The 17,114-nt window shown below is 39.4% G+C and overlaps 1 protein-coding gene across 1 annotated transcript in view; it reads right to left on the bottom strand.

Moving 5' to 3' along the window:
- The window catches only part of LOC132091982 (rho guanine nucleotide exchange factor TIAM2-like), a 50,958-nt gene that overhangs the window by 9,081 nt on the left and 24,763 nt on the right, over nucleotides 1–17,114 (bottom strand). Inside the window, exons 2-15 of the mRNA XM_059498035.1 lie at nucleotides 12,942–14,075; nucleotides 12,132–12,567; nucleotides 11,772–11,944; nucleotides 11,446–11,670; nucleotides 10,869–11,054; nucleotides 10,569–10,718; nucleotides 7,971–8,030; nucleotides 6,043–6,210; nucleotides 5,852–5,956; nucleotides 5,544–5,622; nucleotides 4,996–5,085; nucleotides 4,683–4,913; nucleotides 3,089–3,174; nucleotides 2,352–2,540 (exon numbers count right to left, since the gene is read on the bottom strand). Of these exons, the coding sequence (XP_059354018.1) occupies nucleotides 2,352–2,540; nucleotides 3,089–3,174; nucleotides 4,683–4,913; nucleotides 4,996–5,085; nucleotides 5,544–5,622; nucleotides 5,852–5,956; nucleotides 6,043–6,210; nucleotides 7,971–8,030; nucleotides 10,569–10,718; nucleotides 10,869–11,054; nucleotides 11,446–11,670; nucleotides 11,772–11,944; nucleotides 12,132–12,567; nucleotides 12,942–14,075 (3,312 nt within the window). The remainder of the gene's footprint in view (nucleotides 1–2,351; nucleotides 2,541–3,088; nucleotides 3,175–4,682; nucleotides 4,914–4,995; nucleotides 5,086–5,543; nucleotides 5,623–5,851; nucleotides 5,957–6,042; nucleotides 6,211–7,970; nucleotides 8,031–10,568; nucleotides 10,719–10,868; nucleotides 11,055–11,445; nucleotides 11,671–11,771; nucleotides 11,945–12,131; nucleotides 12,568–12,941; nucleotides 14,076–17,114) is intronic.

Below are 17,114 nucleotides of genomic sequence, written 5' to 3'. Positions count from 1 at the left end.
ACCTGCACTTGGATGCCCGAGAGGAATTTCAAAGATGGCCAGTTGGCCACCAGGTGAAATTACTTGCCTTAAAGGGACTTTGTGTGCTGCTGAGTGGTTTGGAATTGTAGTTCCATGTAGCTTTGTTTTTCTGTTGGAATCTCTATATTACTATACAGAAATCAATTAATTCTCAGCACTTAGAGGCTCTTTCACCTAGATATCATAATTATAGAAACTTTGACTGTTCCCTGAACTAACAAATACAAAAAAAAAAAAACACAAAAAAAACCTTCCAAACAAATTTAAGGATAATTTTATTGATGTTCAGCAAATAAAAAACAGATATACTGTAATAGAGTTAAACAAATAATAAAGCTTGGCTTAATGAATTTTAGATTCCTTTCTATGAAAGTACTCATTTGTAAATTATATGATCACAGAACATAAACTATATGTGCTCTGTTTGACAGACACCTGGATAAAACCAGATGACTACATTACTTTAAATGAGTCTACCCACCAATTACAGTTAGAAACATGAGCCACATCCAAAAGATAAAGGGGGAGGTGTTGCTACAGTTTATAGTAATATTTTCAATATTTCTCAGAGGTCTGGTTTCAAGTTTAATTCGTTTGAAGTAATGGTGTTCCATATAATATTATCCAGAAAAGTGTCAATGATAAATCCCCTGTGTCCTTTGTACTGGCTACTGTATACAGTACAGGCCACCAGGGCACCATACAGACTTCATCAAAGAATTTATTATTTTTAGTGCTGGCTGCAGATTAAGTCTTAATTGTTGGTGATTTTAATATTCATGTTGATAATGAAAAATATGCATTGGGATCAGCATTTATAGACATTCTGCACTCTATTGGGGTCAGACAACACGTGTCAGGACCTACTCATTGTCGTAATCATACTTTAGATTTAATACTTTCACATGGAATTAATGGTAATGGTGTTGAAATTCTGCAGCAGAGTGATGATATCATTATCTAGTCTTGTGTATTCTCCATATAGCTAATGCTGCAAATTCAACTCCTTGTTACAAATATAGTAGAACCATCACTTCTACAACAAAAGATTGCTTTGTAAAAAATCTTCCTGACTTGTATCTATTCCTCAGTGAATCCAACAATTGCGAAAAACGTTTTGTAAAATAATTGTTGTAACAGAAACTATGGACTCTCTCTTTTCTAGCACTTTAGATACAATTGCTCCTTTACACTTAAGGAAGATTAAGGTAAACAGTCCGACACCATGGTATAGTTGTGGCCTAATGTTGTGGCCTAATGGTTAGAGAGTTTGACTCATAATCCAAAGGTTGCGAATTCGAGTCTCTGGGAGTGAATGTACAGGACTCTCTTCACCCTCAATACCAAAACTGAGGTGCCCTTGAGCAAGGCACCGAACCCCCAACTGCTTAAGCATAAATGGCTGCCCACTGCTCCGGGTGTGTGTTCATGGTGTGTGTGTTCATTGCTGTGTGTGTGCACTTTGGATGAGTTAAATGCAGAGCACGCATTCTGAGTATGGGTCACCATACTTGGTTGTATGTCACGTCACTTTCACTTTATAATGAACTCACTTGCACCTTTATGAGAGCAGCCCAGAAAATGGAGCACAGCTGGAAGAAAAGAGGTATTTCGTATTGCATGGAAGGAAAGTACTTCTACTTATAGAAAAGCCCTAAAAACAGCTAGATCTGCTTACTTTTCGTCTCTCTTGGAAGAAAACAATACAACCCCAGACATTTATTCAATACATTGGTTAAATTAACTAAAAATAAAGAATCTGAGGGCATAGATATTATCCAACAGCACAGCTGTAATGACTTTATGAACTTCTTTACTTCCAAGATCAATACTATTAGAGGTAAAATTCTAACCATGCAGTCGTCAGCTACAGAATCACATCAGACAGTGCAAAATAGATTCCCTGAGGAACAATTCCACTCATTCTCTGCTATAGGAGAGGAAGCATTGTATAAACTTGTCAAATCATTGAAAATACATTAGACCCTATTCCATCTAAACTACTAAAAGAGGTTCTTCCAGAAGCCATAGATCCTCTTTTGAATATTATTTATTTGACATTGTCATTAGGCATTGGCATGGTTCAAATCTTACTTATCAGACAGTCATCAGTTTGTAACAGTGAAACTGATAGTCCTGCCCCAAACAAATGCAATCTACAAATGGCTTACATATAGTTGACTCATCCTTTAAAGATCTTTTACACAATGTACAATGTTTATTATATTAATAAATGTTATTATAAAGTGTTACCATAAATACACACAAACAATCACTACAGTATATAACCACAAAAACAAAGAAAAAAGACTGAGAAATGATGTCAGTACCAGTGAGATGCACTCACACCTCCCACACACGTTCACGTCATCCAGCAGTCCCACCAACATCTCCTTGAGGGTCTGACCGAGTGATGACAGCGGGAAGAGCGCACAGAATTCCTCTTTATCTCCTCCTGCACTGTTCTGTCCCACCACCTGACACATAACCTCTGAGCTCTCCTCCATACATGTACTACACTATAGACACCAAAATACTCTGTCTACTGCAGGTACATCCTAATCTCTCTCTCTCTCTCTCTCTCTTCAGTCTTTGTAAGCCTGGATTAAATCTAAATGACCGCATGCTGATATGTTACTGACCTCCTATAAATCAGCAATAAAAGTCAATCAGAAAGTTCAAAACGTATTTGAAATAGAATTTTGTAACCCTGTACTGTCACTTTTGATCAGTGTAATACATCCTTGGTAATTAAAAGTATTTAAAAAAAATTACTGACCCCAAACAAAAATGTGTAAACTTGAATATTGAAAATTGACTGCCAAGCCCTACATGCCATGCAAAAACATTTGACATTTCAAACCTTTTAAAGCAATGAAAGTCAAATATTATTGTTTGCAGCTGCCAAGTGTGCAGTAAGACTATGGAATTCTGTTGAGCACGTCTCTCTCTCCATCTGACCTCGTAACACCCACCATAATCCTGATCACACCAGCCAGTCTCTCAACACAAGCAGCTCACACCTCCTAAATCTCTGACAGCACAGCCGCTCGTTCCCTCGGCTTACCTTTCCGCCCCGCTCTTCCTTATCGTTCACCTCCTCCAAAGCAGGCGCCGTGGAGCCCTCTGCAAATTCATGCTCTTGAGCTGGATCTGAGGGAGAAATAGAGGTGGAAAAGATGTTAATGAAAGAGTGCTCTGATTTCTAAAGTAAGACGTGATAAGTCACGGTGATAGAGAGTGAAATAAACACAATCGAGGCTCATTAACTCAGCGCTCCCTCTCGGGATACGGCTCACCATAGTCTGACCAGAGCAAACATTTGACCTTTATTAACCTCCATTGAACTGATCTCACTAACTCATGCAGGTCCACTTCAGCAGGCCTCTTGTATCTGATTCTACAAAGCTTGGCATTGCGTCAAATAGGAAACCCTAATATGCACTAGGTTTACTGTTAGAATAATGTTACAAACCTCTCTACAGGAAACACCATCCTGTAGAGAATAACAGTCTTGTTGTCTGCAAAGATCCCTGTGGTGTATTAGTTTATGTCTGGGCATTCTGACATCGTCATGCTGTGAAACAATCTGTCCATCGTTAGGTTCTCATCATAAAAACAGCAGGAGTTGTTTCATTGTTTGCAGTATGTCTAAAGAGCCAGAGGCCGCTGGCAGTCACAGCCCTCTGCAAGCCCTAATGCCTGTTCAGTTGACGGGTAACCAAATACATTTTAAATGCTATTTACAAGATAAAATAAAATTAAAGCTGGTTAATATTTACTCATGACAACTGTAGCAGTTACCTAGAGTTTACCACGATTACTTTAGGTAAAAATGTGCTTATCTAAAAAAAAAAATAGCAAAAATAAGGAACACTGAGATTTGAATATTCTTTCATTTAATGTTTGTTTGGTTTTCTCAAAAAAGGGCACTGCATGAGCCAGGAACACTGCTGCCCAGACCACTAATAAGAGTGAAACACAAAGTCTGTTGCCCTCTGCAGTTCATGTAGGGTTAATGCAGAAAAAGCAGGACACATCCAATATTATGTGAAAAAATATATATAATGGCAAAATACAATACTATTCAGGATTTATTTATTTATTTATTTGTTTGTTTTTAAAGAAATTAATACGTTTACATTGTGGCAGACATTTCTATTTCAAACTAATAATGCTTGAAGTTTCAACTGATTGTGGAATCGTGAAAAAAAAAAAATCAAGGTTTCCACAAAAATATTAAGTATCTTAGCTGTTTTCAACATTGCTGATAATAATATTTTTTTCTTCCAAATTGGCTAATTAGAAATATTTCTGAAGGGTTGTGTGACACTGAATAATAGCTGTTGAAAATTCAGCTTTGCCATCCCTGGAATAAATTACATTTAAAATTATATATAAATAGAAAATTATATATAGATAGAAAATATATTTATTTAAATTGTAATATTATTTCACTGTTTTTTACTATATATTTAATCAAATAAATGCAGCCCTGATGACACTTCTTTCTAATTTCCTTGCATTAATCTTTAATTTTTTACATAATCTTTAATTAATTTTAAATTTAGTGTTTATAGAAAAAATATATCTATTTTCGGACCCCAAAATTTTGAACGGTAGTGTTTATAGAAGAGCAGTGCATTATCAAGACTTTCTACCTGTGCCCCACTGCTCCAGGTGAATGATGTCGCCCTGAGGAGGTTGGGGTTGATCAGGTTCACTGGGGTCACAGTCTGGCCAGACGTAGCTTTGGTCGTCTGTGCTGTTATCCACACGTCTGAGGATTAGATGGAGTTCTGGTTGGCTGAAGAAGATCTGCATGAGCCCGAGGTCAAGAGAGGCCACACTCACGCCATTAAGAGAAAAGATCTCGTCTCCAGCTTTCAGACCTACAAAGACAATTCACATCAAACACATCAATCACAACACGTTCCATCAAAGCATAACATTTAAAATCTTATGACATGTTACCTTGAGTAAACGCCAGGCCTTCAGGATTCACCTCGCTCACATACACATGACTTCTCCTGGCACCATCCACATGACCTGTGACCGCAAAACCTGCAGAGAGCCGTAAGATTAAACCAATCGCTGCCAGAATTATTTCAACAGATTTAAAGGAATGTTTTGAAAATCTCTGTCATGATTTACTCATTTACATGTTGCTTTGAACCTGTGTGACTTTCTTTTCTCTGTGGAACACAAAAGGAGATGTTCAACAGAATGCCCAAGCTGCACTTTTGCATATAATATAAATGAATGTGTGATTTTAGCACTTACAACTCATTTGTTCTCTAAGTACACTTAAATGTTATATGAAAGTATAGGGTTTTTTTTTAATATATCCATTGTATGGATCGGAGCAACTCAGACATTCTGCTAAAGTTTCCTGTTCCTCTGAAAAACATCATACAGTTTCTGAACAATGCAGGAGTGAATGTAAATGATGAGAGTACATAAATATTCACTTAATGGTGAACGATTTCTTTTCTTGCTGATACTGCTGTACAGTAACTCACCAAAATCAACGGTTGTGTGTGGCCGGGCCATGCTTATGGTCAACACATTGAGAGGCCAAACTTCCAGTTCATCATAAACCTGTTAAACAAGAGCAGAGCATCACTGTTTTGTGTATATGTGTATAAAACAGGGAAAAAAACAGCTTAGACTACGGATTTGCTTAAATTCCAATCCAACTAGTTTTAGATAGGTAATGTTAGCAGGTTAACAGAACAAACTGGTTAAGAGGGTTATTGTTGCAGGCAATACTAATTCAAATAGAGTTTAGCTTGAACAATCTGCTTTATAAAGTGTGTTTTAGTCTCACCAGGGTCCTCAGCTGGTCTGTCGGCACTGGAATACTTCTCTCCACATCTTGTCCCAAATGTCTCCTCGTGTTCAGGCAGTGCAGAGCTGGGTCAAGCTGCTTTGCCTACAAAAGACAATGTTTTTCATGTGTCTTTTTGGTTATGGCCTTTTTTAGGTCACTGGGTCTGGGAGAGGTGATTGCTGAATTACCTTGCAGGCCAATGAGAGAACATCAGCAACCAGAGAGTCCTGTTTGACTGGCACACTGACGACCTGACAGTCGGGCATGAGCACGAACACCCGGCTTTCCAGACTACAGTCCCACTGGTTACCGTCAGGAGGCGCTGTCACATGCATTTTGGTAAAGACATCCAACTTCTGCTGACAACAGGCAAGAGGATTTTTAGAAGACCAAAAGTCAATCTAGTTCAAGTATAGATCAATATCGTAGTTTGAAATTATTCAATAGCTTAATATGAAATATGTCATCAATAATTTAGATAATATTAATTGCCTTAAATAACTTTGTATTATTATTTAATACTGCAAAAAGTCAAATAAAGTCCCTGTGCTTTCAGTGTGGACATCAGTACCATGTTTTGTCTGTTACATCTACATAAATGAGGTTAACTTTCAAACTTTATATGATTTTAAGGTGTTTTGTGAGACTAGCCTTGATATATAACCAATAACCATATGAAATGCTAAATTTTAAAATTGAAATGTGCTGCAAAATGATTTATTAAATAAAAAGATTCAGTTTGCGATCATACGCTCTCTGTTCATCTACATGCAATGCAATAAATAAATAAATAAGATAAAGTTTTTAGAAATGACCAGATAATAGCAATGCTACCAATTTGACAGAAGCTATTATCAAAGTCGCTTTTTCAAATAATAGTATATCACATATTACAGAATATCGTCTTTTAATGTGCATTGTAATGATTTCCCTTGTGAAAAAGAAGTGTGCTTAATTATTCTGAATGTGCACGTGCAAATAATATAATAATAATTAATAACGTGTACTTAGAGATTACTTTTATTCTTAAACACTTAGGTATACTTCTCAAAAGTGCACTTTGTAATAATGTCAATGTGAAAGTACTGATCAAGTATGATTATTTTATTGTGCTGACTAACATACTAAAGCACATTTAAAGTACTTGGCTATAGTTAAATTACTGATTATTATTCAATTATTGATGCATAAAAATAACTTGATGCTGGAACATAGCATTAAGTTTACAGCTGCTTTTAACGTGAGGAAAAAATCCCCTCCTCAAGTTTTCCTCTGCTCTTGTTTTGAGCCAGGTGCAAGCAACACTGATATTAATATGGATCTTTAGTGTACTCTTTATGTTGTGAGAGGGAGAAAGTGGGGTCACTTCCCTTTTCACTGACTCAACTCACACAGCTGTCACAACAACCTGCTGGTCTGTTGACATTATGCAGTGCAAACAGATAACGGGGTGGAGAATGGGGGAGGTTCGTTCAATGTAATTCTATTGTCCTTCAGCTGCATCCTCAATATGGGGATTTGACATTGCATGAGCTGTTGAACAATATAAGATGTCTTAACAGATTTTGGGAAGTTATTTTTAAACTTACCAAGGACAATCCACTAACAACAACAGCATGTATTTTGTCTATTTAAATATTTTTAATTACGTTTGTAATGATTGAGTTGCAATTTAGTATTTGTAAAATAAATGAACTATGAATGTAATATCTAATAACATTACAATTCAAATTATATTCAAGTGCTTTATTGTGTTAATTGACATTTAAATAAGTGTACTTCCTTTAAGCACAACAAAATATTATTAAAACATGATTTAAAATGAACTGTTTATGATGGATGGACACACTTTTTTGGCCTTCAAAATCTCAACCCCTATTCACTGCTTTTATAATGCTTTGAAAAGCCAGGTGATGTATGATTAGTCTGAAATAAGAAAGTCACATACACCTAGGATGGCTTGAGGGTGAGTGAATCATGGGTTAATTTTCATTTTTGGGTGAACTAACCCTTTAATGCGATTTAACACACCTTTTTCTCTCACAATGGCTCACAGAGGATGTGATTTTCACTTGTTACATTATGATGTGTAGTCATTTTTAAGTGGTATAATTACCTCTGAGCTGCTTTGTGTGGATGGATGACCGAACGATCCAGAGGAATATCCTTCAAAAATCTGCATCACAAACACACGTACAGAAACATTAAACACACAGCGTAAGAAACGCAGAGCAGCATCCAGGCTCAAAAAAGCAGCATGTTTCTATCTCCATGCTTTAATTAGATACCATCGATCTGAGGCGCCAGCTTTGATACTATTCTGATTGTAGATCACAGCAGAAATAACCCTGAGGTTTGCTGGGAAATAATGAGAGGTCTGGAAGATGCTAAAATTATAGGTCTATAAAAGCTGGCAGATGGATCAGCCTTAATCATGAAGACAGAGTGGGAGACACGGCCTCCCCTTACCCAAGACAACCATGTGCCCAACATCCTCCAAACACATATAATTAGTATATGGATGTAGTCTATACAAACAGAAAAGGGTATGCTTGTCCTCTACAAATAATTTAAAGGAAAATACCAAAAACTGACATAAGCGTTACTCCTGCAGTGAGGTGGATTCCTCACTGTACATAGACAGCTAGCTACTGGTGTGAATATGATGTTAGCATGTTGCTAAGCTAACAACACAATGATAAAAAAGTGTGTGTGTTTGTGAGGTGCATCTGCTCCAATTACATATGCAAAATGTATCAACAAGCCGAGTTGATGCTCTCTAAGCAAACTAGTCTAATAACTTATTTAACAAGATATTGCATATCCAATTTTTAATCGGTATCATGCAGCGCTAGTTGGTGAGTATAGTTTATTACAGTAGTCCACTTTAGACATTCTACTACTGTAAGTAACTTTGCAACTTAATGTCAACTAACTCTCATATTAATACTCTGAGTAGTAGTCTGTTAGGTAAGTTTAGGGTAAGTACACTAAGTTGACATGAACTTGCAATGTAACATAGTCAGAACGTCTGCTGTGGGACCATCAAAATAAAGCTTTAGCAGATATTAAGCTGACAGTCTACCAATACTCTGACTGGTAGTCATGTAGTTGTAAATTTACTTACTCCAGAATGTGTAAAGTGGACTACTGAATTGTAAGTGTTACTGGCAAGTCTTTAGGAAAAGAGCTGAGGTTGTAAAAAAGCACAGAGGTAGACATCTACAGAACAGTAGCAATACCACAACTGAGTAGTTTATCTGGAGATGGCAACTCTGACTTGACTCTGACTAAAGCATGTAAAACCAGGGGTGTCAAACTCATTTAAGGTTGAGGGCCGGATCGGAGAAAGTGTTCCCTTGTGCGGGCCCAATTACCTTTTTGTTTTACATGTTTACAACTTACATGTTGTTGAGATAATAATACCTTTTTTCCATCTCTCCTTAAACAACCTGTCCGTCGTTCCAGGCCAAATGTCTTCTTTTGGACGTTTAAAATCACAAGAAAATTGCCACACAATTACAACGCAGCTATCATCATATCCTCATGCAGCTCGAGATTCTTGCACCGCTTTAAAATGCGCATGTTAAGAGTCCAGACTCCCGAAGGCGTAATATCAACGTAAATAAATTAGTAATTTGTTCCTCTTTAAATTAAAAATAAAATGTTGTAGCGGACACACTTTATTTAATTTTCAAACTGATGTTTATTTTATTATTTTATATTATTGTTAAAATCCTCCTGCGGGCCGGATTGGACACCTCTGTGGGCCGTGTTTGGCCCGCGGGTCGTATGTTTGACACCCCTGATCTAAACCCTCTGGAAACAATCACACTGCCCCCCCACACACATCTCCCGTAACCCTTTCGAATCAAACAGCATCAGACGCTACATCTATGCAGTAGAAGCTGTCTCTCCTCTCAGACTGTTTCCAGCTTGCAGCAATTAAGCGCATGCAGCTCATGGTAATTCCCGTCTTTGGAATCATGCACTATTAGGAGCTGTTCTGACCAGATTTGGTCCATTTAAGGCTGGATGATTATGAGGCTGGAAGTGATTGTCTCCAAACTCACATGAGGCCGTCTACCTAATCATACATGTGGATTTAGAGCTCATACTCTGTGTTAACACAAAAGCCCTTCGGAGAAGGAATGCTGAGCTGGGCTTAAATACAAGAACTGATCGAGAAACAGTATTTCCAAAACAGCACATGACCACATTGACAGGATGAAAAGAACAGGACTGCTGTGTGTTTTCCAGCCACTTGACCTCCAGAGAAAGCTTTGATGTGTGAGTCAGTGGCTGTTTGTTTTTTCCGGCGAGTGTGACAGTGTTTCCCACCCTGACACCTGTGGACAGCATTAACACACTACTGTTGAGACTAAATGAATAAAACAGGCCTATGTCTTAAATGACTATTCAGTACTGCAGTCGTAAACACAGGGCAGTAAACCTCAGAGTAAGACTCCTAACCTATAATCATAGCTCTTTTGGTATGTACTAATTAATTCATGTCAATTAGGATTAACACTAATTAAAGAAAAAAAACCCAACCCTAAGTTTATTCTTCATTGTTAGGGTTTGACAGGTCTCAAAATACATAATTGTCTGGAAAAAAAGAATTTCCTTGATATTTCGGTTGTTAGAAATGACTAGCTAGATTATTTTTAAAAATCATTTTATTGTGGTTGAACCTACAAAGAGTATTTCCTACCTGGGACAGGGACTGTCTCTTTTCGCGGTTGCGTTTGGTCAGACTGTCTAATCCCTTTTGTGAAGAAAAGAGCAGTCCTCGTTTGTTCCGCATACCTCGAGGATGAGAGCGAGACCGTCTCTTCAGGGTGGCTTTATCACGAGTGCATATCTGCACAAACATAAGCTCATTTAAAAAAAAAATCTAAATGCTCCGTCATCTTAATTTAATTTTTGTGTAACGTCTCAAAGGTAGACCGTTTTGATGAGGTCTTTTTTGGTGTCTCACACAATTCCCTCAAAGCATGTGACAGATCCTCACCAGCGCATGAAAGGAAGAGACAGAGAAAATTCCCAGACGACCTAGCACCATTTTAGATGGGCGTCCAGCAGTGGCTAGTAGGCTTTTTGGATTGGGCAGCTCTGTGCCCTGCAGGCTAGCCAGGTAACAGCGCATGCGGAAGAGCTCTAGGTTAAACTTTTCCAGGTTCTGTTCCCATTGCAGGATCTGTGGGTCAGAGATGAAGGAGAGAGAGCAATGCACTGAAATACATTCGAGAAAGCTATAGACATTATAAATATTATAGAGTTACAACAAACCACAACACTGGCGGTGACTTATGTATAGGTAAGTACCCCTCAGAATTTCTTTAGAAAACCTAAAAACCTAGAAGTGTAGATAATGGGAGTCAGCAGGACATGGGGGTGTCAAGTCTAAATGCTTGTACTATAGATAAATGGATGCTCTGAATGCATTGTGCTGTGGTTTCTGTACCAACCAACATCAATGACTTAATTGCCCAATTTAGCAAACCACTCATCTGAACTACTTAATTTTGCCCTTTAATCTTTTGAAACAAACCACACACATATGCATAAACATCCGTTTTGTTCCTCACCTGGCTCTCAATAGCCTTCCTGTTCTTCTGGTCGCTGATGACAGACAGCTGCAGCTCTGCCATCTTCTTCATTTTCCCATCCATGTCGATCTTCTGCAGGAGAGCTCTGCTCTGGCCCTTCAGCAAAAGCAGAGTGTCCTCCTTCCTCTGACGCTTAGCTAAATGTGATGCGCTGGCAGAATGGATGGCCGTCACCCAGTTCTCCAGGTCTATTTGATTAGCAGCCTGCAAGTAACAGGCGAGAAATAAGAGACAACTTAGAGCCAAAAGTCCACATTGTGGAAATGGTGTACAGTGTACTATATTATATGATAAAAGCCACATGCCTGAAAGAGATAGACATCTCCATAGGCATTGCTGAGGCAGAAGACATGCTCTTTCTTGGGATGCTCGGGAACTGCCTGCACAATACTGTCCTCGGCAAGCACTGCATAACGTGGTGAGCTTTCCTGCTCGGGGGTGGTCTTTCCATTGGATTCACCCAACAAAAGTGTACAGCCTACAGAAGACAGGAAAACAGAGATAGAGCTCCTAATAATGAAGAGCACACCTTATTCATTACAGCTAATTTTTGAAGACTTAAAAATTAAAAACTGAATTGGCTGTGAATGTTTTACTTGCTGAAAATTCAGCATTAGTGTAAATCTGCATTTCTTGTCTACTTGTTCTCAAGACTACCATCTTACCTTTTAGCGTGACCCAATACTGCCTCCACTTGCGCCTTGCTACCAGCTCCAGTTTGCGGTCCTTGTGGAGGTTAATGAGGGGCTTAAAAGCCAACCAACCAGCCCTCCGTACAACACCTTGCTCCTTCTCAAACAGGAGGTCCATTTGCTCCAAGGAGCCCATTGAGCCACTGCTGCTTTCTCCTTCACCCTCCCAGACCTGGAGTCCATCAGCAGTTCCACTGCTGCTGCCAGTCTCTAAGCCCTGCATAAAGTTCTCATAGATTTTCTGCCTGAAGGCCGCACCCTGGTTCTGCTGTCCAAATAGGCCCGTTGAGGAACCAGGGCAGCCCAACTGTGTTTGGGAAGACATGGGATTCCAAAATGGTCTGGATTCCTCTAGTGTGCCCCCAGCTCCACAGCTGACAATCTCTGTAAAGTCCAGAGTACTTGGTTCCTGAGGTTGGGTAGACATGAAGTGAGAAGAGAATGGCAAATGTTAACATGTATATGTTTTACAAGGTTGCCACAATGTTGTGAAGTTTTTCACACCCTTTAATCTTCCTTACAACTATTACAAATAATGGCCAGTCCAACAAGCATACAATTTCAAAGCATTTGTAACTTGTTGTTTCAGAGAGCAATGTTATCTAAAAAATGCTTTACAGCACTGAAGAATGTCAACTTCAACTAAAACACCATTTTACACCCAGAACACTGAACCGAAAATTGAATTGTAATATGATAACATCTGCATGATAATTCTGGAGTCAAACAGGAAGGTCTGCTATGCTGACAGATTTACACTAACTCCCCGATACATTTTCTCACCTGCATCCTTCGCTTCTTCTTGCTCAGACTTCCTGTCCAATCGCTGAGGCGGCGGATGCGACTCTTGAGCGAGTCCTTCCTTGCATTACCATCAGGAACTGCTTTTCTGCATGGAAGGGTTTGTGAGGTGTAATTCTGGGTTTTCTGACTCTCATCCTGGGAGTTCACATCCATGGAAGCAGTCAGTGAGACTTGAAGGTGAGGAGTGTCCTCAAGCTGTTCCGACGCTAGGATGCCCACGGTAGGGAATGGCACAGTCATTTTGGGGTTTGTGTAAAGGTCAGATAATCCATTATGTTCCAAATGAAGGAGCACAGAGTCTCCAATACCACTGTCCTCCTCAGCTCGGTTAGCATTGTACCCATTACTATTGCAATCACTGCTTGCATACTGACTGCCATGAACTGTGACTTGGCGGGTGGGGTTACCCATATGGTTCTCAGATTGTTCTGTATTGTATCCATTAAAACATCCAAAATCTACAGTACGTGTGGATGAGAGTGTGGTATATACACTACTGTTGTCCGAAGGTTGGTTGGTGGTGAAGACGTTATCACATAGATCTTCTGTTCCATTCCCCCATGGCGAATCATACCATGAACCCTCAGAGCTAAGAGAGCTTCCATTACTGGCCCTTTGGGTAGCATCAACAGGTCCACTGAGACAGCTGCCCAAAGACAGCACAACATCCGCCTCCCTCCGTGCATTGGTAAACTCTACCCTCAGACTTCCATCCTCATGAAAAAGAACTTTGGGACTGCTCTTACAGTCTTTAATCTCAGAACTGGTGCTCTTCAATGGGGCCAGGAGGGCTCCAGTCTGTTGTTTGTAGCCTACAAAGAATCCATTTCCCTGGAATAAAAGGTTGTCATAGTCTTTGTGTCTCTCTGAATGTACTTTGTCACTAGATCCCCCTTTAATGCAGTCATAATGGTGGGAGATGTAAGGTTGGCTGTTCTTGTGTGGTGAAAATCCATTTTTGGCCTTGTATCCAGAGGTGCTTTTAGTGCTCCTCCACCAAGAATGTGGGGAGAGTGCCTCCTCTTTTGAGGTGTGCAGCTTCAAGGAGCTAGATTTTCCCTTACCAGGGATGATGAAATTGCTAGAATGACTATCTGTATTTCCCATTCTGATCTGTGAGAAAAATAGTAAACAAACATCAAATTCAAAGTTAAGCATTCCATGCATTCATCTTTCTACCTAACTATCCATATAATTACTATATGCATCTATCTGTCTAACATTCTATCCAGTCAACTGTTCACTTATCACCCATCCATGCACCTACACAAAAACAAACACTTAAAAAAAATTGTTTTACATAGTAATATAGTTTTTTTTTACCTGTAATAAAGCCAGTTGTCAGAGCATACAAAGATATTCCTTCATATTTCTTTTACATATAGTCCTTTACACTGGCCATCCTTTCTTCCCAATGTTTTCTACGGCTGACTTCTGTCTGCTCCTGCCTGATGAAGCATTTGACTCTCACTGAGATCCTCTTCACTTCAATGTCTCTCTACCACAGCTGTTCCTCTCTCTCTCTCTCTCTCTCTCCATTGCTCATCTGTGGAGAAACAGAGGAAGGGAGGGGCATGTGTCAGTAACACAGAGTAAGCTCTTGTGTGTGGAGCCTGCATTGTGAAGCCCCACTCCAACCTCCAACCCCAAATCTAAATAGACCTCGTGCTTCTGTCCTGCCGCCACATTCCATGACGTATCACCGCAAGCTTTTACAAGGATGGACTACATACAACCTCACTGTTTATTTTCAGGTTAGGAAATTCTTCACAATTTTCACTCAACTCAATCCCTCAAAGCAATGTCTTTGGACTGTTCACGGAATCTTTTGACTATGTTTGGGGTAGCATTGTTTTGTCTTAATGCCAGAAGAGGATTTGGAAAATATCCGTAATGAGAATTTTATTGGTGGCAGGATGAAGTGCTCCTGGCTGCTTGGGAATATTTCATATCCTGTGATCTTTACTGAAATTTAGAGGTGATAAGGGACTTTGGGGTTCAGAGGTAGCAAAGCCATCCTGCCCTAACAGCTCAAGAGGATATGGAAAAAAACACCACCCTAACCATGAACTCTAACCCAGAAGTGAGCACTGAATGCCACCAACACCATCTTCTTTCACACGACTAAGCTTCAATGAAGCAAGGTACAGTGCGCTTGAGATGCAGCAGGGAGGCGGACGGCTGCTTCATTATGAAAAGTACCAGCAGGCGGTATGATGTTATGCTTCCAACACTGTGGCTTTGTAAGAGACTGAACACAGAAGCAGCCAATGAGCTTTGTCGGTTCCAAATGCCGAGCTGCAGAGGGCTGAACCAGGGCATTGTGTGATGTGTGTCCCGTCCCATTCAAAAAATATGATCTGAATGGCAGTCGCTCACATTGTGAGCTTCTTTGTGTGTCTCACTGGCCATCTGCTGCCCCACAAGGAGTGAGATCAGTCACCTTTGACCCGCGCAATTCACTCATCCCAAAAGAAGTGCAAGACTGCAGTGCCAAACTTTACTAGGAATCAACAGACTAAGCCAAGAGCTGCTATGTGATAAGTCAAAGACACTTGTTAAAAGATGTATGTGTGCATTTTGTTATGTATACATATTTTGCATCTGCTCTTGACACCGAGCATCACAGACTTTTCCACATTGAAATTTTGGCATATGTCTGTCACTTCTCATTCTTACTTGTGCTATCGTTTGACTTCAGAAGACTGTTTCCACCAGTCATATGGACTGCTTTTTTATTATCATTTTTGTTCATTTTTAAAGTGATCCAACTTACAATTTACACCTGCTGTACAATAAAACAGCTAAAAAAATAAAAATAAAAAAACTAGACCTACGCTGCAAAAGGTGGAACCCAGCCATATCTAGATCTTCAATGGGTGGGTTCTTTGACTTTGCAAGCAAACACCCAGAACCTCCTAGAATTATGGTGGTGAGTTTTACACAGGCAAGTTCCATTCACATTTAATTCAGAAACTATAAAATTATAGTTACAAGTTAAAGCAGGACAGTTTTATTGATTTATTGTTTTCAGTTAAAGGCTACTAGGTGCACATTCACATAAGCGTACTTTAACACACAGTGAATGCAGTCTTGCTGCTCCAAACCTATGAGTGATCACAAATCTACAGCCTGATATAAAACATGTACACATCTACAAACACATTACACCCAGCAAACAGTGATTATGTCTTCCTGGCTCGAAGAATGAGGGCATTATAAAAGTATGTATTTGTATAAAGAACAACTCTAAGCGGTTTTGGGAGGGGTGGTTTTGGGTGGTGGAGGCAGCTGGCCGCCTGGAAGACGTGACTGGGCTTCTTGTTTGACCCAGCATGCCATAACTGCCAGCACACCATGTTTAAGACAAACTACCACACCAAAGACAACACACAGCACCAAAGAGAAGGAAAAGGTAGAGAGAGAAACCATTGTTGGTTCCAGGTGTTAGGGTGTGATCGCTTTCTAAAAGTAATGGGTTGGATCAAAGTAACAGACAGGAAGTGTGAAGTTGCCCTATGCACACATAGAACACACACACACACACACACACACTCACACACACGTTGGTAGATGTGGTTTATGGGGACTCTTCATAGGCATAATGGTTTTTATTCTGTACAAACTGTATTTTCTATTGCCCTACCCCAACCCTACACCTAAACCTAACCTCCACAGGAGTGTCAAAAAACTCATTCTGAATGATTTATAAGCCTTTTGAATTACTGGGACACTGAAAATGTCCTCATAAATCACCTCCTCATTGTAATACCTGTGTCATAACCATGTCATTATACAAATTTGTATCCTCATTAACCACATAAACAAGCTCACAAAGTATATTTTCAACCTTAAAAGTAAATATGAATTTACATTTAAATATGTGTTTATGCTAACTTATTTTTCACAGGGGAAATGATAGCATAATGCAAAACTTGGCAATACAGGAAATAGCCTTACCATTTGCTTTGGCTGCTGTTACATCAGTAATGTCAACAATAATTGACGAAGAGATATGATGGGCCAAGGTCTGTGTGCTATCAGACACAGTGTTTACCTAATACAGCACCACCATCAATACTAACTAAATAAACTGTAACAGTGATTCAATCTGCTGCCAGTTTCCAGCAAATTGTTTCTGTTGGCGTTATA

The sequence above is a fragment of the Carassius carassius genome, chromosome 18 (genome assembly GCF_963082965.1).
Source record: "Carassius carassius chromosome 18, fCarCar2.1, whole genome shotgun sequence".
Classification (NCBI taxonomy): Eukaryota; Metazoa; Chordata; class Actinopteri; order Cypriniformes; family Cyprinidae; genus Carassius; species Carassius carassius.
This window is presented reverse-complemented; position numbering and strand designations above follow the sequence as displayed.